Source organism: Ambystoma mexicanum, chromosome 8, assembly GCF_040938575.1.
Source record: "Ambystoma mexicanum isolate Mex_15411 chromosome 8, UKY_AmexF1_1, whole genome shotgun sequence".
Lineage (NCBI taxonomy): Eukaryota > Metazoa > Chordata > Amphibia > Caudata > Ambystomatidae > Ambystoma > Ambystoma mexicanum.
The window spans coordinates 1,267,738,959-1,267,766,450 of record NC_090929.1 but is presented as its reverse complement, the minus strand read 5'-3'; the positions used below and the strand labels follow the sequence as shown (position 1 = coordinate 1,267,766,450).

The window sequence follows — 27,492 nt, the reverse complement described above, 5'->3', positions numbered from 1 at the left end:
AAGGGAAATTTGGATAAGAGGAGGCTGAAAACACCACTACCATGTCGATCTCCTGAGTTCACACAAACAAAGGTTAAGGAGCCAAGTATCCTGCAACAAGAAGCTGAGTCGAGGAGCCGCTGGTGACCCGCTGGAAGGTTTGGCACCCTGAGCCAGCTGTCATCCTGTGAGACCCCTCTGCATCTGATCGTCCTAGGAGGTCTGCAAAGATGCTTCGACCCATTGGAATAGTGGGACCAACTATTCTCGGCACCTTCATCAAACCCTGCAAGTAAGCCTCTTCGGAAGTGTCCCTGGGCCAACCAGTGGGCCGACCAGCTTACTCGGGACGTTTGCTCTGTTACCGCCGTGGTTTCAAGGAGGCCCTCGAAACTTGGTATACTGCTTGCTCTGTGTCCACGGTACCCTCACACCGAATGTCGTACACTTGGCATTCCCAGGTCTGAAGTGAGACGTGTGCGCCCGGACCGGAGTAATCGCGGTTACCGTGTTGCCCTGCTGTGGCAACGACCTCTGCAAGTTCGCTGCATTTAAGACCCCCTTGACCCTGAAACCTGCTGCAGTGGAATTGGGCTGATTCCTCCACCCGGAGCGGAGAAATCGCCACTGTCCCGTTTGGGAATCCTCGCTGTATCTCGGAAACTACACAGTGTTGAGACGTTCTGATTGTCGCATTCGAACCTGCCAGCGAAGTGGACAGTACTGGCGAAGTTTGGGTCTGCCCTCGTCGGGGACCGGTGATTAGTCCTTACGCCAACCGGTGGCCCCTAGTGCAGGAGCCCATTTTTACGCACAAAGTGGCTTCTGAGGGCCCCTTACCTTTCTACAGCTATTACGAAATAGCGACTCCATCCCGCACTCTCAAACTGCCTCTGCCCTCAAGTGGAGGACCTGCTTGAATAGTGGAAACTTGTTCTTCATCTCCATATCCACCTTCCTGAGATGCTAGAGACCCTTGAAAGGGCCCTATTTTGTCCATTGGCACAAGCGCATGCATGTACTATTGAGCATAAGGCTCCTCTCTTCATAGGGCTTGGACTGCCTCTCAGTTAGGTGTATTATTGATGCTGAACTGGGTCTAAAGATTACTTGCACTGCCTGTTTTCCTCCCCATCTAGGTGGTCTACATATTTTGTGCTTTTAACCCCTTAGACTCCCCTGGTCTTGTATATATATTGGGCCTCATTACGACCCAGGCGGACTTCGCGGTGCTAAATGCACCGCGAAGCATGGCGGAAAGCCGCCGATAGCGCCATGGGGGTTGGCGGATTCACCGCCCCATTCCGACCTCGGCGGAGCGGTAAATCCCCAATCCCCATTCTGCCCTTCCCCATTCCCATTTTTGCCCCATAGGGTATAATGGGAGTGGGGAAGGAGTTAATTACGCCACCGTAAAATACGGTGGCGTAATTAACAACGAGGTCCCGTAGCGCCATGGTTTTCTCCGGCTGGTAAAACCAGGCGGAGAAAACCTCCATGGCGCTACGGGAACTCGTAGTATGGCGGAGAGGTACGCCATGCACTACGCTGGCGTAATACCCTCTCCGCCAGGGTCCTAATGAGGCCCATTGTGTTGATTGTGATGTATTGGTTTACTTTAGTATTATTGTGATTCTTTGCTATGGCCTATGTTACAAAGGCCTTGTAATAAATGTGTCTATATTTTTAATATAACACCTGTCTCAAGTAATTTGTAAGTGTCCTTGTTTTGTGTGCTCATTGAGGTCTTCAGTCACCCTCACCCCTCTTGAGACTTAGTCTTAACCGCCTACCATAGCTACCCTGATTGGTCTGGCTTGTCCAGAGGTTACCCTGTTCCAAGAAACTAGGTTGGCCTTCTGAACCTCTGTACCTCCAGGTCAGAGTTCAGAAATCCTTCTTAACAATAGGTCGCTCTGGCGCACCATCGCAAAGCCCTGTGAAATGTTGGTGTGAGGTGCACAATGTCCTCCCATGATCCGCTGTACTAGACCCACTGTTTGTCCAGTTCCTCTTGAAGCGGCCCCATCTTCAGTCTACAATTGGCTACTAGGAAGATACAAGAGAACATCATGCCCGGGAAGGACTTGTATTGTTGTACAGTGGAGCTTGCCTTGTTCTGAAACCGTGCAACAAGACCTAGTATCGCTGCCTCTCTGTCCGGAGATGGACATAACCTTGTGACCCGAGTAATATATGACATAGCAGAGGGGGGACATGAGATATCTAGAATATACGAGATGATGATGTCTAAAGTAGGAAAGGAGGTAGTACAATTGAGACAAGACTGGGAAGCAGAAGTAGGAGCCCCGATGGATGATGGGATGTGGGAACGAGCCCGAGGGTATCATAAGAAGGTGTCGAGGAATGCAAGATTAAAGCAGATACAACTGTATATTACGCATAGGGCGTATATGACACCCCCTAAATGTGACGAGGAGAATGCGGGTATGGTGCACATGTTTTGGTCATGCCCGGTTATTGAACGCTTCTGGAGCAAAGTGGCACACAAATTGGCAGAAAAAAGGGTTAAAATTCTGGTTGATACAGTGTGGGCCTGCTTGTTGGGGGGATTCCCTAGACCACGGAAACTCAAACATGTGAGTAAACTAAAGGACCTGGCATATGCGCTTGCAAAGAGGAGAATTGCCATGGGGTGGAAGACAACCCCCAGACCACGATTAAAGGTGTGGTGGAAATATTTGCAGAAATGGGCGGAGGCAGAAACCATAGTATGGCAAGAAGCGAGCAGCGCTTGGGGGGAGGAAGAGACAGAGACCCTGATGGCCTGGAAATTATTAATAGCAGAGGTATTTGGGTCAACACAAGACCCAACGGAACCCATGGAAAGGAATACCCTATCACAAGATGCAGGAACAGAGTATTAGTAGAAATAGGCCCGTAATGGGGGGGTGGGATGGGGAAGCAGTGAACACAATTAAGTGATGTACAATTGAAATGTTATTGTATGCACTGCAAGTTTGGTTTGTATTGTTTGTTTAAATAATTAATAAAAAATGTTTTAAAAAAAAAAAAAACCTTGTGACCCGAGTATCCATATCTGCCCCCAGGAAGATTCAGGTATGCGCTGGTAAGTGGGAGGACTTTTCCTTGTTGATGGAAAAACCGAGGTCCTGAAGCAGAACTGTAGTTTGTGCCACCGCCTCTGATGCTGCTCTCAGTGACACTCCCTTTATGAGCCAGTTGTCCAGGTATGGAAAAACCTCGAGTCCCAACTGCCTGATATAGGCGGCTGCTGGTGCCAGACATTTTGTGAAGACTCTCAGTGCCGACTTGAGTTCAAAAGGAAGCACCTTGAACTAGAAATGGTGCTTGCCCACAGAGAACCGAAGGAACTGCTTGTGCAAAGGGTGGGTAGGAATATGAAAGTAGGCGTGTTCTAGGTCTAGGGTGGCTAGAAAGTCACCCTTGTTGAGCCACGGGAGGACCATCTGGAGAGATGTCATTTTGAAATTGAAGTGGCATACGAATTTGGGCCCTTAGTTCTAGTATTGGGCGCCACTACCCATTTTTCTTCTTTATTAGGAAAAAGTGTGAATAAAACCCCTTTCCTTGTTGCTGGATTGGGACGCGCTCTATTGCTGCCTTTAGCCTTAGTTTGTCTGCTTCTGCCATCAGTTGTTGTAATTGGTGTGTGTTCCTTGATCGAGGAGGTTGCGATGGAGGTCGCTGTAGGAAGTCTATGGTGTGGCCCCTCTGTACCACCCGTAACACCCACCTGTCTGGTGTGACTGTGCTCTAGTGTCGCAGGTGTTTGGGTTATGTGTCCTCCCACTGGGGTGCAATGCAGGAGGCACAGGGTCCTGGAGTCAATTTTTCATGGCCTGGGCTCTGCACTGGCTGGACACCCTTTTTCCGCTTTAGGTTTGGTATCGTGAGGAGCTTTAATGGTACCTGCCCCTTGTTTGGTAGGAGCCTGAAGATGAAGTTTGCGCTTGAAAGGACCTGCCGTACACTCTGTATCTAGTGCTAGAGCCTCAAAATGAGTAAAAGGGCCGACACTCCTTATCTTTGTCTCTGAAGGAGCTGATTGCCCTTGCTGTATCTTGATGTCTTTTAGGTGGTCGTCAATCTTTTACCCAAAGAGCTCTTTGCCGTCAAAAGGCATGTCTGGAATTTGTGCCTGGATCTCTAGTCTAAAGTTAGTGGCCTTCATCTAGGCTTAACGCTGCAAGACCATGCCATGAGCCATTTGTCTAAACCCACAATGGACGGCATCCACAGAGGCATCGATCATATGGTCCGAGGTGCTCTCACCATCTGTGACTATGGATTTAGCCTGCACTTGAAACCCGACTGGTAGGTGTTAAACCAGTGGTGACATTCCGAGCCATAGCTCGCTATCTAATCTGGCCATCATAGCCATTGTGTTGCCGGCCCTCACAGCGAATGACGCAGCCGTTGATACCTTTCAGCCTATCACCTCGAGTTTGCGGCCCTCCTTGTCAGGTGGAACTGTGAGCGAGGAGGCTGGTTTCTGCATTCTCTTTCTTGCCACAACCATCACCATGGATTCAGGCACTTGGTGACCTCTTAGGCACAAAGGAGCAGAATCAGGGGCTTTGTACTTTTTCTCTGGTCTCACCACCAACGCAGGTGTGGAGAATGGAGTGGCCAATATCTTCTCCCTCGCTTCCCAAATTGTGTCCAGTATCAGAATCGTGGATACTGTCCAGTGTCTTTTGTCCCTGTGTTCATAGAAGACTGGAAGCCAACTGGATTTGAACATTCTCAGCCGACCTGGCAATGGTGGTGTGAAACAAGACTATATCATCCGGAGAGTCATTGTTTTTCTGCTTCTCAATGACAATGGTGTCCCAGTCGGGCGTATCTCTGGGTAACCCTGCCTCCTCTGCCTAGTCCCCCTGTGTCTCAGGGTCAGAAAAATCCTGAAAGGATTTAGCCTCCACTTAGCCCCATCATCTGGCTCCATCGGTGCATCCATAGGGTCTTCATGCCATTAAGAGACTTTATGATAGATGATGCTCTGATTTTTTTTTTTGTGCATTTAGTTTATTTTTCAATCAAGAAAAAACTTTTTGCACATTTAAAAATTAAGAAACAAAAATCAAATTTTACATAACTAAAACATATACAATACATTAATATAATCATACAAATTAAAAATTAAATAATTACATGCAATTGCCTAAAGCATCACCTGCTTCCAAATATAAAAAGCTGCAGCATTCATAACTATAGATTCAGCCCAATCAATGCAGCCCAAAATTGATCTGCACTTATGTTCTCTATAGATCTCACAAAGCCACCATATCCTTTGACATATAAAGGCTTCAATGCAGTACAAGAGGAAAGTATATGTCTGCTTGTCTCAACTTTACGGAAACAATGCCTGCAAGTGTCATCTTGCACCTCTGTTTTTTTCTACTTGCTCGTGAACTCTTTTGTCCCTAATATGTTAAATCAGAGTTGCATTGTAAATCGTCTAAGGCCTGGGTTAGACCATTTTATTAGGTAGGTGCAAAGTTTACCACTTTTAAAGCCCTGAGAAGAATATTCTCTGTACCTCTTAAGACTATACAATCTATCTATCACCCTGACCATGTCCATCTAATTTGTTTTCATCATTATGAGTGTTACAAAATTGAGGCTGCACAAAGGGCTGCAGATTCAACCAAGGCCTCAAAGGAGGGTGACACACAAAGGCAAGGGACCTCACCCCAGGGACAACTACAGTAGATGGTGCTCGTGCCTGAAGAAGGCAGCCATCTGGGCAGGCTGAGAATCTACAGAAAGGACTAACTCCGGAAACAGCCCCTAAAGACATACCACCCTCTCAGGGCAGAGAGGATGTCAGGTCAAGAAGACAATCAAGGGGCACAAGCCCAAGACAATGGACCACTAGCAACAGGTCCACAGGCGCCAGACCAAGCACCATACCGTCTACCAGACACGCTGGCCGCACACATGCCTGGCGCTTTTGATGTCATCGATACCAGCAACATGGGTCCCAGATGTATCAAGTGGATAAGGGATTTTGATCTATATATGGGGGGCTACAGGGCCGATCGCAGACGCTCGGCAGATATGCCTGCTGCAGCTTGCAGTGGGCTCCGCCACACGCAACATCATCAAGGAAATGCCCCCCGACTCCATAGACTCTATCCAAGACCTGAAAGATGCGCTGGCAGCATACTTCATCCCACACACCAACGTGAATTATGAGAGACACCTTTTTCACAGTACCAAACAAATCAAGGTTGAGACGATGGACACCTACGTAATGCGCCTACGCACCAAAATGAAACATTGTGACTATGCCAACTACTCCAATACCGAGGCCCTGCGGTCTCAGATCATAGCAGGGTGCGAGTCGCAGGCATTCAGGAGAAAACTTTTGCAAAAGTCCTGCATGCTGGAGGAGATATTAGCCTTTGCCTGGGAAAAGTGGGCCATAGACTTTCAGGTGGAGAGTTTTGGCAACGGCCCACTGGGAGAGAACATTCAAAGGCTCCAGCCAGAGAGCAAAGCAGACAAACTTTTCTGCTACAAGTGCGGGTTTGAATACCCACATGAAGGCACGTGCCCAGCAATCGGCCAACGCTGCGCCACCTGTAATGGGGAGGGTCACTTCAAATTGGTCTGCAGACTATTGCGGGATAAGGGGAGAAACTGAGCCAGAGACAACCCACCTCGACCCAAGTTGAGAAACACGGTGGCCTCAGGTCCCCACCCAAGTGCAAGCACCCAAAACCTACTTAATCAGACCAACCGAGACCAACGAGAAAGAGATTTGGGTGAGGACAGATAAAAAAGAGAAAGACGAGAAAGAAGGAGCTACGTCATGCGTGCCAGGCCAGAGCGCAGATCAAGGCGCCACGTGCACTATCTAGTAGAGCAGTCCCTAACAGACTCAGACCCCAGTTCATCGGGAAGCCACCAGAAAAAGAGAGCATAGGTATACACCCGAGGAAACACCACCCCCACGGCATACAGCCCCACGCTGATCATCAAGCTAAATGAACAGCCAACGGAATTTCTCATTGACACAGGAGCAACAGTGGATGTGGTCATTGAAAGCACCTATAAAGAACTGCCTCAGAAACCAAAGCTAAACCCCGCAACAGTAGACATATACGCCTATGGCGCCAAACCCCTTAAATGTCTAGGACAATTTGACAGTCTCTGTGATATAAAGGACACAAAATGAAAATACCCATCCACGTTCTGGCCACAGAGACAGAAAGCAGCTGTGTTCTAAGCTTCAAGGCAGCGGCTGACATGGGACTCATTCATATCCTGTATAACATCATGGTCCACAAGTATATCGACCCAGTTGAGATGATCAACAACCTATATCCTCACATATTTAAGGGCTTTGGCAAGCTAAAGAACAGGCAGATCAAATTTCATGTGGATGACTCAGTACGCCCCGTAGCGCAACACTACAGAGGAATCCCCGTCAACATCCAGAAGAAAGTAGATGATGAGCTCCACAAATTACTCGAACACAACATTGTTGAGCATGCCACGGGCCCCACCACTTGAGTATTCCTGATAGTGCCTGTGCCCAAGAAAGGGTCTGAAGCCATACGGCTGTGCGTAGACATGAGATGCCCCAATCAAGCCATCAGGCGGGCGAGACACCCAGGTCCCCACATCACAGACATGATTCACCTGCTGCACGGGGCCAAGGTATTCTCCAAGGCAGACCTGCAGAAAGGGTACCACCAACTTGTACTGAGCCCCAAAAGCAGAAACATTACCACTTTTGTCACGCACGTGGGCCTGTTTCATTACAAGAGGTTAGGTTTTGGTGTGTCCTCGGCAGCAGAAATATTTCAGGCTGAGGTGCACAATGTCATCAAACACATACCGAACTGCCTCAACTATAGTGACGACATTTTGATCTTCGGCACAGACGTCAAGAAACACAACGAGACACTGATGAGGGTGTGCAAAGCTCTGAACGATGCAAATCTTACCCTGAACCACGACTGTTAGGAAAGATTTCTTAATTGTGGGTAATTTTCCTTCCATGTGGCAACCCCTAAACTTTTTGCTGTTGTTTTCACCATGATCTAGACTTTGCCAGAGAACTGCAGCCTTCTGCCGTACTCCTCTGGGCTTTCGCTCCATTCTTACGGGGAAACTGACATGCCCTTAAGACAGTCAGTACCGGGAAACGCTGTTTTCCGTAGTTTCTTTATCATGTTGCAGCTTTCGTGCAACATGACACAAGAGGGCACTGTAACCTAAATTACTGCTCTCTTGGGTCTCTAGTCTTCTACAGGCCCTAGATACTCTGTTTGGATAGTAAATGATCGGTGCAAGTGAATCACGGACGGGAATGGTGGCAGCGATCGTTTCTTGTGTTTTCGAGCTCCTTTTGGCATTTTAAGCGCATTTCTCGCACTTAGCCCAAAATGGTGGCCTGGCTCCCAAAATGGCCAGACCACGAGGCTCTTTGTCCTGTCCGCTGACAGTCTTGCCCCCTTCACCTTCCCCAGGTCGAGCCGACCCGGGGCCTTCCTTATTTGGGCATGTACTTTCCCGCGAAACACAGATGCTTTTGCGGGCTTCTACAGGCCTTGTGTGTGCCTCCAGGATGTGGGCTGGGATGTCTGCTCCCAATACATATCCTGGGTGCCAGAGAGTCTAGTGTGGTGTGAATGCCTGGGACCACCGTGGTCCGTGATAGGTCCACGTATGGTGTGAGTGTTTGATGAGCGGATCTCCCATTGGGTCCCCTCCGTTTTGGCACGAAGGGAACCGTGGATAAGAGGGGGCTGGAAACGCCACACCATGTCGATCTCCTGAGTTCTCACAAACAAGGGAATACAGGAGCCAAGTATCCTGCAACCACGAGGCTGAACCGAGGAATCGCTGGTGACCCGCTGAAGGACTGCTCCTCTGCACTGCTGTCGCTTTGTGAAACCCTTTCTACCTCTGATCGAACCAGAAGGCCTGTACTGGTACTTCGACCCTTGGAATAGCGGGAACAGCTATTCTCGGCATCTTCACCATCTCCTGCACATAAGCCTTCGGAAGTGTCTCTGGGCCATCCAGCAGACTGACCAGCCTACCCAGGAGTCTTGCTCTGTAACCGCCGTCAGGTTGGGTTGTATTTCGAGGCCTTGTCACTCTCACACGATTCGTACACTTGGCATTCCCAGGTCTGAAGTGAGTAGTGTACATTTGGCTGAGATACGCACGGCCGCTCCGTTGCCCTGCTGTGGTAACAAACTGTGCGGGTTCACTTCGTTTGGGACATCTTTAACTCAACTCTGCTGCTGCAGAATCTACACGACGACGAGACGTCCCCTGCTCCCCTGAACCTGCCAGCACTGAAACTGACGCGGAGAAGCCTGGGTCTGCTTGCATCGGGGACCGAAGAGTAGCATAGCTAGGAACTGGTCGCCCTCCTGCAGGAGCCCATAGCTTTTCCCCGCTGTGTCAAACAGCACACCTTTCCGTACTCGCGCTCTGCTTCTGCCCACAGTGGAGGCTGCGCTTGAGTCGCGGAACTCTGTTCTTCTTCATTTGTGCACCAAACTGAACTGCCTGATTCCCTCGAAGAGACTCCCCTTTTTGCCCGTTGGCACCAGCGTGTGCAGGTACTTTTGAGCACAAGGCTCCACTCTTCGTAGGGCTTGGACTTCCTTTTAGTTAGGTGCCTCTGAAGGCGGACTGGGTCTAATCATTATTTCGCACTGCCTATTTTCCTCCCCTTCTATGTGGACTACACATTTGGTGCATCTAACGCTTTAGACTCGTTTGTATTTGTATATATATTGTATTGGTTTGGTATGTGTTGGTTTACTAGAGTTTTATCGTGATTTCTAGCTATGGTCATTGTTGCAAAGGGCTTGGAATAAATGTGTATATGTTTTTAATATAACACCTGTTTGGAGTAATTTGTAAGTGTCCTTGCTTTGTGTGCTTATTGCGGGCTTTCAGTCACCCTCACCCCTCTTGAGACCTAGTCTTGACCGCCACGATCGCTACCCTGATTGGTCTGGCTTGTCCAGAGGTTACCCTGTTCCAAGTAATTAGGTTGGCCTTCTGGACCTCTGCGCCTCCAGGACAGAGTTCAGAAATCCGTCTTAACAACGACAAATGCAAATTTCGTAACAGCACGCTGAAGTTCTTTGGGCCCCCAGCAAATTTGTCTGAACTGCGCTCCTTCCTAGGGTTAGCCAGCTACTGCAACCGATACATCAAGGACTTCGCCTCTGTCAGTGACCCACTGAGACTGCTAACTCGGTAAGACGTCACATTTCACCGGACTGACGACTGCGAGAAAGCCTTAGAAGTCATCAGAGAAAGAGTCGCCAACCGTGGTCAAAAATAATATTGTGGAAAGTAGGGCGAGCTAACAGGTTAATTTGACCAAAGTACCGCTTTGAGAAGTTTATGAACCACCAATTTGAACGAGCTTCCCAAAATGCATGGGCACTCATAGCGGCTTACCTCGTAATTAGCAGTAGACAGAAGCAGTTACTTCAGGTTGTCAGCAGGACAATCACGGCAACAAACTTCCAAGATGATCCCGAGTGAGCGCCACCACGTGCACCCGAACACCGGAACACACTGCTGCACACCGCTGTGCTCTGTCGACACAGGAGATTAAGAAGGGAAAGCACCTCCCTCAAGCAGTCAGGCAGTATAGAAACAGTGAACAGACTCAGACAGAGTCAAACAAAGATATTCCAGCTCGAGCAGACACACTGTTGCACTCCACCGACACAGGAGCTTAAGAGGGGAAAGCACCTCCCTCACACAGTCAGGCAGTGTAGAAACAGTGAACAGACTCAGACAGAGTCAAACGAAGATATTCCAGCTCGAGCAGATGCTCTGTGCTCTTGGGTCCTTCGTGGTAAGGACCGTGACAGGGAGGGAGAATGCCTCAATTTTTGTAGTCTGGGCGACTCACAATTGTGCAATCGCTGCCTATGGTGACTGCTCACCAACAGGAAAGAGCATCGAGTGCAGGCTGCAGGGTACTTGCTTCGAGTGCGGGCTGTGGGGGAGATGCTTTGTGAGGGTCTGCCTCCTCCTTGACTTAGAGGAGCAGTAATTAGGCTAGCTCTTTGTCTCCTTTGAAATGCCTCCATTATTCTTTGCATGGATTGCATTAGGGTCAAAAGGATCCACAGGGCCTCATTACAACCATGGCGGAATGGGTTTAACGGCGCCGGTAATGGTGCTGGTGCCGTAAACCCATTCCGCCCTATTACGAGGTTATTAACGGGTCCGTTGTTAGCTACCTCTCCATTCCCACTGAGCCCTATGGGGGCTCGAATGGGAATGGGGATGGGTATTTTGAATGAGGAATTACCGGGTCCTCCAAGGTTGGAATGGCCCGGTAATTCCTTTTTCAAGCAACCCGGACCCAGACCCGAGTTTGGAAGCAGCCATGCCCTTATTAAGGGCATGGCTGCCTCCAAACTCGTAATGAGGCCCACAGTGTCTTCCATGACTGGTTGCCTGAAACACTTGTGTAACGGCACATTAGAAATTACTCATCATATCCTATCAGTGTGGGCTATGTTATTTAGGCAGTGCTGGCTGTAGCTCCTCCCCTCTGAGTACTCCTCCTGCTAAATGAGTTCTGGCAATTCTGCCATTTCTGTAATTGGGGACAGCTGTGTGGCCCCCCTCTAAGCTTGCTAACTGTGGAGTCTGTGATTCCAGGACAACTAGCTCTTTCTCCGGGTGAATTAACTGTATTGAAGACTCATCAATGATGTCCGCGCCATGGACGATGAGCCCCTGGTCGAAGGGGCTTTTGTATGCTGTTTGAGGTGTTTCGTGGACGAATGCTGTTTCGTAGTCGAATGTTTATTGGACGAATGTTTCATTGACAAGTCCTTCGACAACGAGGTTATGATTTTCTTGGTTGACAATGATTTGTCCATTGATGGGCCAGGCATCTTGGATGGTGTGAGGCTGCTCATGGATGGTGGCAAAGGTTTTCGTGTCGACAGCGCCCCTGTGGACGATCATTCCACTGATGAAGAAGACATGAATTCTTGACCTTTCTTGTGGTGATCCCCCTTCAGCAGGGCCAAGGAGGCCTTTTCTGACCCATGGATGGCCTTCTCACTCCTTTTCTTCACCTTTGGAGGTGAAGATTATTTCCTGTCCTTTGATGAAGCTGTCCTCTTTGGAGCGTGCTTCTCTGTGTGTCTGGTTGATGTGGAAGGCATCGTTTTTGATGATTCCTCATCAGAAGATATTTGCCTGCTTTCCAAATATAGCAGTAGTCTTCTATGCCTGTCCTCCAAAGTCTTTTTAGAGACAGTTTGGCAGATTTTGCAGGACTGTATTTCATAGGGCTAGGGGCAATAAATACAGAATTTATGGGGGTCACTGATCAAAATAACCCTCTTGCCACACTTGCTACAGTCTCTGGAGAGGGAGGTTTTTCCTTAGCAGTGGGCATGTCTGGCTCTGCCATGAAGTGACAGGAAGGCTGCCAAAAGTTGACGATTTAGGGGAGAAGAAAGGTGTACTGAGCCCAGGAAACACTACTGCCAGTGAAGGCACAATCCCAGTAATGAGAGACTGCCTTTAGGTTTAAAAGGATTAAAGTGAAAATAGCTCAGCGAGCTCAAGAGAATTCCCCTGTCAGTTAGATCAAAGTGAAAAATCTGAAGATGGCTGCCTGGGGGTGGAACTTAAGCTCTGCCACCTCATTGGTTGGGGTCAAATAAGACCAAAGGTGGTGGAGGGACTGTACAGTGAAGGGCTACACAGGCCCTATGGGTTTGCTGTGTAGCATTTTCCTATTGGAAAAAGTCTACAATTTGGTTTTAGACCACACCGTAGTACAGAGTGAGCCTTAGTAGACATCATGCAGAGTTTGTTCCAGTATTTAGACTGAGGTCACGAAGGAATGGTTATGCTTTTGGATTGCTCAGCAGCTTTCGACGCACTAGATCACACCACTCTCCTTTCAAGATTGGTACAGGGGGCAGGGATTTTGGATAAGGTGGTGGGTTGGCCTGATGCTTTTCTGAGCAATCATATTAGTCAAGTGTTAAATGTGCATTGTGCACCTTGACCACATATACTGGGCCTCTGATTGGTGTGTGATACTGCTGTGTTTTCACAGGGTTATTTGCAAGAATGTCTTTGGTCATCATTGGGAAAGATTTTCTTTTTTCAACTTTCCTCCATTGACTTCAAAGGAGGCCCTCAGCATTTCCGCTACCTGTCTGCATCTTAACTGATTTTTGGGGTGAGTTTGGCCATTTAACCTCACCCACCTGCTCCTCTCATTTTATTTAAGGTGCACTGGCTACGCCTATGGCGGGCAGTTAAGGGTTGTGTCCCCTTTGTTTTTTATCTTTATTTTTACAGTTTCTTGCAAGCCATCTTCAGTGGCGTGATGCTGCGACAGTTTGTGTCCCTTTTATTTTTCTTTGCATAATATCCCAGTTGCTTTTGTGATATGTGCTAAACAGGTTGGTGGCAATACATTGTTTTCATATTTTCCCTGTGCACAGCTGTACATCATTATTTTTTACTGTGATAATGATTGGTTATATAGTCAGAATGGCTGTTCTTCATGAACACAATCAGTTTTTATTTTTGCCCATCTTCTTTGTTGACCATGTTCTTTGTGGACCATCTTTCTTCCTAATCATTCATAGCCAAGCCTGACCGCGAACATGGCTGTTAGCGCTGTATAGTTATACTTCCACTTGAATCAATCTCTTTTTTGGGGTCCTATATTTAGAATGCATTTGTTGCAAAAAGGGACGCAACAAAATGTAGCCACAAATTGTTTCAAGTAGTGGGTTTAACTGCAGCAACAATCAGGAGGACCAGAGGTTTAAAACTGTATGTTATGTGGCATTAGTGAAGTTCCTAACTGTAATTATTGTGGCCTTGAAGCACTAGTGGTTTTCTGAGAATCCAATAGACTGTAGTCTAAAGATTGCATGATAAACTACAGTGCATTAAATGACTAGTACTGTTGGAAGTACTATGTAATTGATTATGTCAGTAAATTAGTGATTGCTGGCATGGGAACTAAATGTAGGTTATGTGTCTCTATCAGCTATATTGGGATGCTGTGTTAAAAGATGAATCAAGCAAACTGTTTGTCCCAAAATAACTGATTTCAGTTGTGGGCGCTGTGATTAACGTGGATGTATTTTCCTGCAGTATGCATTTTTTAGACTATTTCTTATGAAGTGTAGAGTTTTAGGATGTATAGTCATATATCTAAATTGATAGAGCTGTCCCCATGTTTTGTTATAAATCTAAAAAAATAGAAGTACTTTTTCATGTAGCAGGTTGGGCCATATGTAGGAGGCCTTGGCCTAGATTTAAATTAGTAAAAATATGTTTCCATGTGACATGTCGCGTCTTTGATTACATTATACATACTATCCTATCATGTAGTCAGGGTTATATTTGACACGTTTACATTGTGCAAAGAAAGGGAAATTGTATGCTAATAAACGTGTCCCTCTGTGTTGGTGGCAGACTTAGCTCCCTTTGCTGGTCTAACTGTCACACAGGGCCTACTCTTGAGCTGTATAGTCAAGTCTCGTTGCTCTACCTCTACAAAGTGAGACACTGCTTCCACCAAGCAGGACGTTCAATCACCATAAATCACCCTCTACCCAGCACCACACCCACCCACAAGCCACCATCACACTCTAGAACCTCACCCCCTGCAACTGAGCACCACACCACAACACCATCCTCAACCACAAACCAGAACCTTATAACCCAATCACCACACCCTCTCAATCCAGAACTATGCACCAGCACCACCAGTCTCAACCCAAAGCCACACTCACTGTCTCCACAGCAACCCCATCAATACAGCACCTCCACAATCTTGCACCATACCCTATCAATCAAGCACCACATTTGCCCTCTCTGCAGCACCACACCTCAGTACCACACAACCTTTAACTCTCACCCTCTTCAACGCAGCGCCACAACCAACATCACGCCCAGCCTCACCCCAGCACCACACACCAGCACAACTGCCACCCTCAACCCAGCACTCCATCTCATCCATGCACTAAATCCCAACTCTGCATGATACCCCAGTCCCACATCCAACCCCAACCTAGCACCACACGGACCATCACCGAAAGAACATCACTGTCATCAACCTAGCATCCCCTTCAAACCAGCACCCCACATCCTCAAACAATCACCACACTAAGTACCAAGTCTACCCTCATCCCAGTCCCAGCCTACCCTACCTAACCCCACCTGCCCCCATAGCTCATGCCTGCCTGCGAGTACATCCCCAACGACAAATGCAGTCTCAACCCTGCCAGCCCAAGCTCCACCCCTAGCCCACCACTGCCAACACCATCCTAGCTCACACCTGCCATCACTGTTTATTTCAAAGGTTCCAAAAATGTGTTCAAGTGTTTGCTGACATAAAAAATTAGTTATAGATTTAACAAAAAGAATTACTTCAACCACAATGAACGAACGTCTTTTTAAAATGTATTTTACCAATGTTATCTTTCTGCAAATACTAATTTGCAGATATGTTTGGAATTACTGGGTATGTTGGGCCCAAATATTTAGCAATGAGCAACTGCAAACTATTGACTTCGCCAACCCTTGGAATATTTCGATGATTCGTGGATTATATGATGGAAAATGGAGAATGATATATTCATACTTGATCATACTTTTCCCCATTAATCATCAATACTTTTTTCTCCACAATAAGAAATCAACTTCGCAAACTGATAATGGACACTTTAACGTAGCATTAAAATAAATATAAAAGAAGTATCTATTTACCTCATGTTTCTCAACCACAAGCTCATCGAAAACATTGATATACACTTTGTCCTTGATCTTAGATAAGCCAGAAAAGCTGTAGTCGCCAGTTGGGGATCTGGTTTAAGAAACAAGAGAAAAGATAATACACCTCACCTCTGCTATTACAATCTTTCTGAAGCATAAACACAGTGTCACAGTTTCACATCAGAACTAAGAACGGATTAGAAGAACAAGTTACTTTTTACCTTGTAACGTTCTTTCGATGGGATTTTCCTCCGAAGTATTCCTTATCTTCCCTCGACGGCCTCCGTATCGGCGCCGACGTCACCACGCGTATAAATAGACTCGCGCAGCGTCCGTTGCTCAGTTCCGTTTTGACGTTAACAGTTGTTTTACATGAATTGGATAGTGACCTTGAAGGAGCGTAAGCTGCAACCACAAGGGAAGTATTACTGCAGGGATGGATGGGAGGGGCGATAAGGAATACGTCGGAGGAACATCCCATCGAAAGAACATTCCAAGGTAAGAAGTAACTTGTTCTTTGAAGGGATTGTGTCCTCCGACGTATTCCTTATCTTTGATAGACTCCCATAGCAGTGGTGTGCAATTGGAGGTGGGAGAAAAACGCCATGTTTCCTTTTAGGAATGAACCGAATGCAATACGGCTTTGCCAAACCTAGTCTCTTGACTAGAGTAGGAATCCAGGTTGTAAAATCTTGTGAAGGTATGTGCGGACGCCCATGTGGCAGCCGCACATATGTTTCGAACTGGAACCCCTCTTTGGAGGACGAGGAGGCTGCGATACCCCTGATTGAATGAGCCCTAAGATTTTGAGGAGGCTCTTTCCCTGCCAGTTTGTGACATTCCAGGATGGCCAAAATAATCCATCTGGAAATGGTTTGTTTTGTTATCGGTAGTCCCAACTTGTGCCCTGAGTAACCCACGAACAGTTGGTCTGCTTGCCTAATTCTAGCAAGTCTGCTGATGTAAAAGCTTAAAGCCCGCCTTGGGTCCAGCCTATGTAGCCTTTCTTCCTCTTTCCCCGGATGGGGAGGCGGATAGAATGAAGGTAAAGTAATTTTCTGAGTGATGTGGAATTCAGAAACCACCTATGGGAGGAAATTAGGCTTCACCTGTAGGACAACCTTGTCTTTATGAAAAATTGCATGAGGGGGTTTACAAGATAGAGCTTGTAATTCGCTCACCCTTCTAGCAGATGTTAAAGCCACTAATAAGACAGTTTCAAGGGTGAGAAATCTTAGCGAACAAGAGTGGAGTGCTTCGAAAGGAGTACCTATCAGGAAATTTAACACTAAATTTAAGTCCCATAAAGGAACCTGGAAAGGTTTTGGAGGGTAGACATTAGTTAATCCCTTTATAAATTGTATTACTAAGGGTAATTTGAAATAGGAAGGCTCCTCCGCAGTGCGCTTGAAGATCGATAGCGTTTCGAGATAGCCCTTGATAGTGCCAACTTGAAGGCCTGAATTTGCCAAGTAGAGTAGAAAGGATAACACCGTTGGTGTACCACATGAAAAGGGGTCGATATTCTCTTCTCTACACAAGCTGCAAAATTTGTTCCAACGGCAGCGGCATAAAGACTTTGTTGCTGGCCTTCTGGCCGAAAGCAACACTTCCATGACGTCATCAGGGAGGTCCCAATCCTTGTATCTCAAAATTTCAGAAGACAAACGTGAAGGTTGAGGGTTCTGATGTCTGGATGGAGAACCTGACCTCCCTTCTGTGAGAGAAGATTCTCCTTGAGTGGAAGACGAATTGGAGGGCAGATGGACATGTCCAGAAGGTCCGGCTACCACGTTCTCCTGGCCCAGTCTGGGGCAATTAGGATCATGGTCCTCCGGAATCTTCTCAACCTCCTGATCATTTGAGGAATGACAGGGACTGGTGGAAACACGTACAGGAGTGGAAACTCCCAGTCCACTACGAACGCGTCCCCCAGAGCTCCTCTCGGGGGAAATTCCCTTGAACAAAATAGATTGCACTTTCTGTTGGTACTGGTGGCAAACAGATCCACTTGAGGGGTTCCCCAAAGGGCGAAGATCTCCTGTAGGACTTCCTGAGATAGTTCCCACTCGTGGGAGACTGTGCCCTGCCTGCTCAGAGCGTCCGCCGCCAAGTACTTCTCTCTGGCTAGGTGAACTGCCGATAGAAAGATTCCTTCTTGAATTGCCCAAAACCAGAGCTGCATTGCCTCTCTGCACAGTGGCAGTGATCCTACGCCTCCTCTTTTGTTGAGGTAGTGCATGGCCACTGTGTTGTCCGTCATTATCAGGACATTTTTCCCCTGTACAGATGAAAAAAAAAAGCTTTCAGCGCTAGTCTGATTGCTCTCAGCTCTAACAGGTTGATATGTAGTCTGGACTCCGATGGAGACCAACAACCGCTGATGGTCAAGTCGTTGGTATGGGCTCCCCACCCCGTGAGTGAGGCATCTGTGACTACTGTTATCTCCGGCCATGGTTGCCAAAACAGTTCCCCCTTCAGAATGTTTTCCTGGCAGGCCCACCACTGAAGGTCTCGAGCCACCTTGTCCGGAACCTGAAGGAGGTCTGTCATTCTCCCTGAGAACTGCGACCACTGAGTTCTCAGTGCCCACTGAAGAGATCTCATTCTCAGGCGAGCCACTGGCACAAGGAAGATGCAGGCTGCCATGAGGCCTAGCAACCTCAAAAAGTCTAAGGCTGGGAGACGTTGGATATTTTGAAACTTGGTGACCATCTGCAGAATATCTTGAGCCCTCACCTCTGGTGGCAAGGCTTTTCCCAGGGAAGTGTCCAGGACCGCTCAAATGGACTGGAGTCTCTGTGATGGTAGCATCTGTGACTTCTTTAAATTGAGGGAGAAGCCCAGTTTGTGAAGGAAGTAGCAGACATAATCTAGCTGGGTCTGAGCTTGTTTCCGAAGATACAGCTCTGATCAGCCAATCGTCCAGGTAGGAGTAGACGTGAATCCCTTCCCTCCTTAGACTTGCAGCCACTACCGACATTAGTTTGGTGAAGACCCTCGGGCGGAGGTCAGCCCAAACGGCAGAACTCGAAATTAATAATGAGGCCGCAAATTGCGTACCTCAGGTATTTCCTGTGTTTGAGATGGATTGGCACATGGAAATAAGCATCCTGGAGGTCCAGAGATACCAGCCAGTCCTGGAGCTGGATGGCCTGAAGGATCTGAGAGAGAGTTACCATCTTGAACTTGTCCTTCCTGAGGACTCTCATAAGTCCAAGATAGTCTCAGTCCTCCGTCTTTCTTCGGTATGAGAAAGTAGGGGGAGTACCAGCCCTTGTTCCTCTCCGCTACAGGTACCGGTTCTATGGCACCTTTCTCTAGCAGGTCTACAATTTCCTGCAAGAGGAGCAGATCTGGAACTTTCAGAGAGGTGTTCCCCGGTGGATGACTCTGAGGGATGCGTAGAAAGGGCAGGCAGTAACCTTGGGCAACTGTCTCCAATGCCCAAGCATCTGACGTAATAACCTGCCATTCCGTCAGACGTTGAGTTAACCTGCCCCCTACTGGTGTCTTGTGAGGAGAATCCTCAGAGCGGTTTGGAGGCGTCTGATGCACATCCTGAGGGTAAAGAGGCACCTGCTGCTGCTGCGGCTTTTGTATTTTTACCCCGTCCACCTCAGGTGAATTTCTTCTGACCCCTTTGAACCGGCTGTCCTCTGCCTTTTCCGAATGTGGAATGTTAGGGAGAATTCTCTGTTTAGGCTGAATTTCCTAACCTAGTGAGTCCCCCAGCAGCTTTGCTGGATTTCTGGAGTTTGTTTTTTCCATCCTGCCAAGAGTGAGACTCTTTTTCTCCCACTCTTGGACATGAATGTGTGTAATTCCTTTGACTGTCAATGTGTTCTATGGGCTATGGGGTCTTTTACTCCATAGGGTCTCATATGTTTTTCTATGTGTGTTACACCGCACCCTACGTGCCGTAACACTGGGGCGTCCTAGCGGACCCCCGTCATAGACTCCATACCCGGGGACTGACTACTGTCTCCCCGGGCATGTAAAGTCAGCATTGGCTTTACTAGACCTAAATTTACTAACAGAACTAGTACAAACCATCCTATTGTGGCCGTACTAGTAGGGGTAATTTGATAACTCCTGGATCTGTTATTCGAGGGGGCGCTGTCCCGTCCCCCCTCGTCGAGTTTTTGCTGGTGGCAGTGGAAACTACTTGTTATGTTCGACCCTGAATATAACTCTATGGGATTCTTCCCATTGTTGGAGATTGATACTTTTTCTCGTTAGTCTCTAACATAACATACCACCGGTCTACTTATCTTAAATAAGTCTATCGGATGGTATTTTCTGCCAGAACTCGGTTTTTTAAAATGGTGTCTGTGTTCGTCTCTGTGACTCCTAAACCAAAGGTTGAGCCCTTTGTTCCACTTTTGGCGGGCAAAGTGGTGCCATTCTGTCTGGGTTACCACAGGGGTGTGGGAGGGGGTTTAGGCACCCTGGACCGAGTTGCCTTGCCAACTCCGGTCGCACTCTGGTGTGATTGGCCCAAGTGGTGAGCCTCCCCGCTCACCACTTAGCGCGTGTTGATTGACAGCTAGGCTGGATGAATGGGGGTTTTCTGCATAAAAGCAGGGCTTTTGGGACTGGATCTTCAGAAGTCACCACAGGACCTAAGAATCCGACGAGGGTAAAGCTGAGCCGACCTGCAACGACGACACCTCCGGTGGAGCCCTGCTGAACCGACTTACCACTTCCCAACGATAGAGGAGATCTCCCTGCCGGAGAGTCTCTTCCCCTGACTGGTGGGAACAACCAGTCCCCTTTGCTTTTTCTTCGCCTCAGGACGCAGTGGTCGAATTGCCCATGCAGAGCACCTCAGCAACCGGATAGCCACTACCCCTGTACCGCGACCAAAAGGTGGTGCCTTGTGACGGAGCACTCCGTGGCTGGTCTCTTCCCTGGTGGTGCACCAGACTTCACTTTTCTTCGACAACGAGATCCTCTCTACTCTTGGCAAAGACCCGACGTGCATCCACCACCAGGAACAACTGCCCCTGCCGGAGCTGTCTCTCCACAATCAAGGTACTGTGTCCGCCTGGCTTCCCTTGTTGCCGGATAGAGTGAGGTGTCTTAATCCTCGCCTCTCCATAGGGTCGCCTACTAGCTTTCTCTAGCGTATTGTTCTGAACTTGTTCAATCTTCCAATAACAATTTGCTACACAGACTCGAACGCATTTCCACAAAGAGACTTTTTGGGACATATCGCCTTGCCTCTCTCCGAGTGGGCCTGGCCTCTGAACTTTATGATCTATTGTGGTTCTTGTCTTCTTGCCTTGCATTTTTCCTGTGAAGTATTGAACTGTGTTGATTTTGCAACCTACTATTTTTCTCTCCCGTCCTAACGAATACTAGAGTGCCATCTAGGTGGCAGCATACACCTCTGTCTGCAAATAAGTGATGCTGGTAAAACCTAGACTTGTCGAACTATTGTTAGGGGGATTCATCTTTTGCTTCGTAGAGTAATTGTAATTGAATTGTTTGCCGTGATAGTGCCAGAGTGTTTTCTATAGATGTTCCGTTATAAATAAATACCTGTATATCTTTACACTGAAGCCTTGTTGCGTGTTTGCTTGTCTTACTGTGAAGAATTGCCCTATATTGTATACTCCACATACTGCTTAACTCTTCTTGAGGGAAGTCTGACTGCTCAGCCACAGCTACCAAGTGAATCTGTGTGGTACAGACTGCTACCAAGTGGGTTTACTGCCAAACACCTGTAGTCCTAAATCTTTTGCAGTGGTCCCAGAGGGAACTGCACAGGTTTCCGCCTAACACTGGTGTACAGCGGTGGGATTTGTATCGAGTATACAGTTTAGAGTGCTTTTCGACACTTTAGGATAACTAACCACAAAGCTTAGCACTAAAAAGCAACTTTCAAAAACATGTCTACGATAGAAACTTACAGTCAAGAATCCTTGTCAGGTGAAAATACTGAGAGTTTGCAAGCTCTCTGTAGGCAAGAGAATCTTTCTGTAAGAGGCAAGAAATTAGAACTAATAGAGAGATTGCTGGCGAACCAAAGTCTGGGTACTGGTTCAGAGGAACCAATTTCTCCAGCAAATGTAGATAACAGTGATGGTGTTGATCTAAATCATAATTGTGATGATAGTGATGAAGAGGCTGAAGAGGAAGGAGAGGCTAACAAAACTGTCTCCCCTGCTCCTCTACCTGCCTTACCCGCTGTACATACGGGGCCCATACCAGGTCCCACAAGTAACCCTGCTTATTTTGAACTCGAAAAAATGAAGCTCGAATTAGAATACAAACGGTTCTTGGCCCAATCCGAACGAAACCAAGAGTTCGAGTTCAGACGGATGAATGCCCAGGCTGAGCAGAAGCAAGCTGAGTTAAGACTCAGAGAAATAGAACTTAATCACGAGTTAGAGATGAAAAAGTTGTCTATGGAAAATGCTTCTCTCTCCTCTGGTTCCTCTAGGAGCTCCAGTCCCAAAAGACCCCGGATGCCGAAGGAATTAGAGGGTATGTATGAACCGAGATTGGATGTGTTGAATTGGTTAAAACTGTTTGAGTACAATCATGGGCTCCAGGACATCACCGGGAACGATTTACTTCCCTGGTTGTTCTCTAGGCTCCCTCCTGTTGCGACTGATGTGGGAATGGAATTGGGGGAGGCGGATAATACGGATTACGAAAGTGTGAAACTAGCTTTGATAGCTAGATTCGGGAAGACCCCTTCCCAGTATCTTAAGAGGTTTAGAACCCTCAAAAAGCATGATGGTACCCCTTGGGCTACCTGGGTGAGTGAAGGGTTGAAAAACTTAGAGGGATGGATTAAGGGTTACAAAGTGAACACTTATGAGGGTATGAAGAATCTTTTTATGTTGGAGTCGATTTATGATGCCTGTTCTCCTGAGCTCAGACAGCACTTGGCTGATTCGAAGGAATTAGATTCCCGGAAGCTGGCGAAGGCTGCTGACTTGTGGGTTGCCAACAGGGCTACTCATAAGGATTCTGGGGCAACTCAGAAGAAGGATGAGGGAAAACAGCCTAAAAAAGACTCAAAAGAGAATTCGAATAACTCAAATTCCCCAGAGGGCCCCAAACAAAATAACCAGGGTAAACCCCAGGGAAAACCACAACCGAATAGTGTACCTTCTGGCCACAAACCAGGAGGAGGTCACAACAAGCCACCCTTCCAGAGAGCATTTGGAACATGCTATCTCTGTGGGGCAACTGACCATATCAAAGGAGATCCAAAATGTAAGGGTAAACCTACTGGTATCAGCACAGTCTCCTTGGCCTTCACTTCTGAGGAGGAAGTCCAAATGACTAGTGCTCACTTTGAAGTATTTGCTGACGAACCTTGGGCTCTTCAAGCAAGTGTATCAGTAGAGTCAATGGACCTGGTTAGTAATCAGAATAGGAGTGTATATGACTCTATACCAGAAAACTCTAAATGTTATTATGTGGACAGTGTTCTTGTCAATGGCCAGGATACCCATGCCAGGCGAGAATCTGGGGTCAGCAGAACAGTAGTGGACGAAAGCTTTTTCAGGCCTGAGGATGTTGCTAAGGCACCCAAAGGTCCCGCTAAGATATCTGGAGGCCCTGTCCAAATGGTTCCAATTCTACCAGCCCTCATTCAGTGTAATGACATGACAGTGTTGATTCCTGTCAGTGTTCAGACTGAGGTGCCTGGGAGAGTCCTGTTGGGGAATGATCTAAAAACTCTAGGAGTAGTATCCAGTACCCCCAGGCCTCCCAGTATGGAGACCCAGAACCAAACCAAACTGGCTAGAGAGGCCACCTTAAGGAACCACTCTAAGCCTGTGGGAACCTCTACTGAGAACCCCACAACAAGCCCTGGCGTTAGTAAGTTGACCTCTGACCCAGGCAAATTTCAGGCTCACATGTTAGGGAAATGGGAGCCCCAACCAAGCTCCATCATTGTTCCCCCAGTTATAGAGTCTGTGACTCCCCCTGTTTCCGAGGAAGAGGTGGATAGACCTGCTGGAACCCTAACTAGGCCTAAGAGAACTGGTAATTCTCAGTGCTGGTGGAAAACCAGAAAAGAAAAGTCTAAGGCCAAAAACCTCCAGACTGTTGGACCTTCCACGGAAGACTCCAACCCAATTCCTAGACTTAAGGGGGAAACTCCTAAAGTAGGGAAGGTAAGATCTCAGAGGAAGGAGAAGCATGTACCTTGCTTATCTCCATCCCCTCCTACCAAGAAGCCTAAAACTCAACCTTCTCTCAACAGAGAGGTAGGGAAGACCTCTGGAGGCCCCTCTAGATCTAAGGGAATCCTTTATAAGGACCCCTTGAAAAAGCCTAACACAGGTTCAGAAGTTGTAACAACTTCTGAGGGACTGGTCAACCAGATCCCCTATAAACTTAAAAAGACCGATGTTCCTAGGAAGGTTTGTAGGTCATATAGCTTACAAAGGAAAACCTGGAAACCCATTGAACATAGGTCAGGATGTCACCACCAAAATGCTGATGGTCTCTCTAGGATGTATGTCATCGACTAGAGGTATGAGATTCATCCAGGAGTGGATTAAATCCTCCTGTCCCTTAGTAGTCTGGGGGGGGGGGGCAAGTGTTAGGGAGAATTCTCTGTTTAGGCTGAATTTCCTAACCTAGTGAGAACCCCAGCAGCTTTGCTGGATTTCTGGAGTTTGTTTTTTCCATCCTGCCAAGAGTGAGACTCTTTTTCTCCCACTCTTGGACATGAATGTGTGTAATTCCTTTGACTGTCAATGTGTTCTATGGGCTATGGGGTCTTTTACTCCATAGGGTCTCATATGTTTTTTTTCTATGTGTGTTACACCGCACCCTACGTGCCGTAACACTGGGGCGTCCTAGCGGACCCCCGTCATAGACTCCATACCCGGGGACTGACTACTGTCTCCCCGGGCATGTAAAGTCACCATTGGCTTTACTAGACCTAAATTTACTAACAGAACTAGTACAAACCATCCTATTGTGGACGTACTAGCAGGGGCAATTCGATTACTCCTGGATCTGTTATTCGAGGGGGCGCCGTCCCGTCCCCCCTCGTCGAGTTTTGGCTGGTGGCAGTGGAAACTACTTGTTATGTTCGACCCTGAATATAACTCTATGGGATTCTTCCCATTGTTGGAGATTGATACTTTTTCTCGTTAGTCTCTAACATAGCACCGGTCTACTTATCTTAAATAAGTCTATTGGATGGTATTTTCTGCCAGAACTCGGTTTTTTAAAATGGCGTCTGTGTTCGTCTCTGTGACTCCTAAACCAAAGGTTGAGCCCTTTGTTCCACTTTTGGCGGGCCTCTGTACAGAGACCCTCCAAAGTGGTGCCATTCTGTCTGGGTTACCACAGGGCTGTGGGAGGGAGTTTAGGCACCCTGGACCGAGTTGCCTTGCCAACTCCGGTCGCACTCTGGTGTGATTGGCCCAAGTGGTGAGCCTCCCCGCTCACCACTTAGCGTGTGTTGATTGACAGCTAGGCTGGATGAATGGGGGTTTTCTGCATAAAAGCAGGGCTTTTCGGACTGGATCTTCAGAAGTCGCCACAGGACCTAAGAAGTCGACGAGGGTAAAGCTGAGCCGACCTGCAACGACGACACCTCCGGTGGAGCCCTGCTGAACCGACTCACCACTTCCCAACGACAGAGATCTCCCTGCCGGAGAGTCTCTTCCCCTGACTGGTGGGAACAACCAGTCCCCTTTGCTTTTTCTTCGCCTCAGGACGCAGTGGTCGAATTGCCTGTGCAGAGCACCTCGGCAACCGGATAGCCACTACCCCTGTACCGCGACCAAAAGGTGGTGCCTTGTGACGGAGCACTCCGCGGCTGGTCTCTTCCCTGGTGGTGCACCGGACTTCACTTTTCTTCGACAACGAGATCATCTCTACTCTTGGCAAAGACCCGACGTGCATCCACCGCCGGAGCTGTCTCTCCACAATCAAGGTACTGTGTCCGCCTGGCTTCCCTTGTTGCCGGATAGAGTGAGGTGTCTTAATCCTCGCCTCTCCATAGGGTCGCCTACTAGCTTTCTCTAGCGTATTGTTCTGAACTGGTTCAATCTTCCAATAACAATTTGCTACACAGACTCGAACGCATTTCCACAAAGAGACTTTTTGGGACATATCGCCTTGCCTCTCTCCGAGTGGGCCTGGCCTCTGAACTTTATGATCTATTGTGGTTCTTGTCTTCTTGCCTTGCATTTGTCCCGTGAAGTATTGAACTGTGTTGATTTTGCAACCTACTATTTTTCTCTCCCGTCCTAACGAATACTAGAGTACCATCTAGGTGGCAGCATACACCTCTGTCTGCAAATAAGTGATGCTGGTAAAACCTAGTCTTGTCGAACTATTGTTAGGGGGATTGATCTTTTGCTTCGTAGAGTAATTGTAATTGAATTGTTTGCCGTGATAGTGCCAGAGTGTTTTCTATAGATGTTCCGTTATAAATAAATACCTGTATATCTTTACACTGAAGCCTTGTTGCGTGTTTGCTTGTCTTACTGTGAAGAATTGCCCTATATTGTATACTCCACATACTGCTTAACACTTCTTGAGGGAAGTCTGACTGCTCAGCCACAGCTACCAAGTGAATCTGTTTGGTACAGACTGCTACCAAGTGGGTTTACTGCCAAACACCTGTAGTCCTAAATCTTTTGCAGTGGTCCCAGAGGGAACTGCACAGGTTTCCGCCTAACATGGAATAAACGCGAAAGGACTTACCTCTCCAAGAGGTTCCTGAAGTGCGATATGGTGTCTGACGGATTGCAGCTCCTAGGGATTTTGCTGCTGCCTTTGATGTTTGTAGTTTTTCTAAACTGTCATCCGCCTTCTTACCAAACAAAGAAGAGCCGTCAAAGGGCATATTCAAGAGTCTGCTTTGCACATGTCGTAATCTAACCGCAGCAGCCATGGGTTCTATCGTTAGGGCAAATAGAATTGGCGAGAACGGGCACCCCTGTCTGGTGCCCCTCCCCAGTTCGAACATGTCGGACATGGTTCTGTTGGTACAGATTTCTAGCCCCGGGTTTCGTATAGAGTAGACGGACATATCCAATAAAATTGGGCCCCACCCCGAACGCCTCCAACAACGAGAAGAGGTACTCCCATGAGACCGAGTCAAATGCCTTCTCAGCGTCGAGGGAGACGGCGACCGCCTGTCTGCCCGGTCAATTTGTGCCATGATCCCAAACAGCCTGCGGAGGTTCAACGCAGTAGACCTCTGGGGAATAAACCCGTTTTGGTCCGGGTGGACCAGTGCGGGAACTATGGGTAGCATACGATTGGCCATGACCTTCGCAAATATTTTTGAGTCTGTATTTATGAGTGAGAGGGGTCTGTAAGAGGACATGCCCTGGGGTGGGCGTCTGGGCTTGGGAAGCACTGTAATAATAGCTTCTCTCATTGTCGGGGGCAATATACGCTGTTCGAGGGTCTCCTCCCACGTTCTGAGTAGAATAGGGGCTAGTTCCTCATGGAACTCCTTATAGAATTCAGCCCCCAGCCCATCCGAACCCGGGGCTTTACCCGACGTGAGATCCTTGATCGCTTCAGCGATTTCTTCTATCGTGACAGGCAGCTCCAAAGCCAATTTATTTTCGTCTGGGAGCGTCGGAAGACCCAGTGAGGCTAAGTATTCTTTTATCTCAGTGGGGGTTTTCCGGTCTCTATTCGCATACAGTGCTTTGTAGAATTAGACAAATTCATCACTAATACCCTTATCGCTTGTGACCATTACATTTGGAG

At 47.7% G+C, this 27,492-nt stretch overlaps 1 protein-coding gene across 1 annotated transcript in view; it reads right to left on the bottom strand.

The window, feature by feature from the left end:
- Positions 1–27,492, bottom strand: part of CC2D2B (coiled-coil and C2 domain containing 2B) — a 2,924,037-nt gene that overhangs the window by 1,106,445 nt on the left and 1,790,100 nt on the right. The window contains exon 10 of the mRNA XM_069611382.1: positions 15,760–15,856. Within this exon, the coding sequence (XP_069467483.1) occupies positions 15,760–15,856 (97 nt within the window). The remainder of the gene's footprint in view (positions 1–15,759; positions 15,857–27,492) is intronic.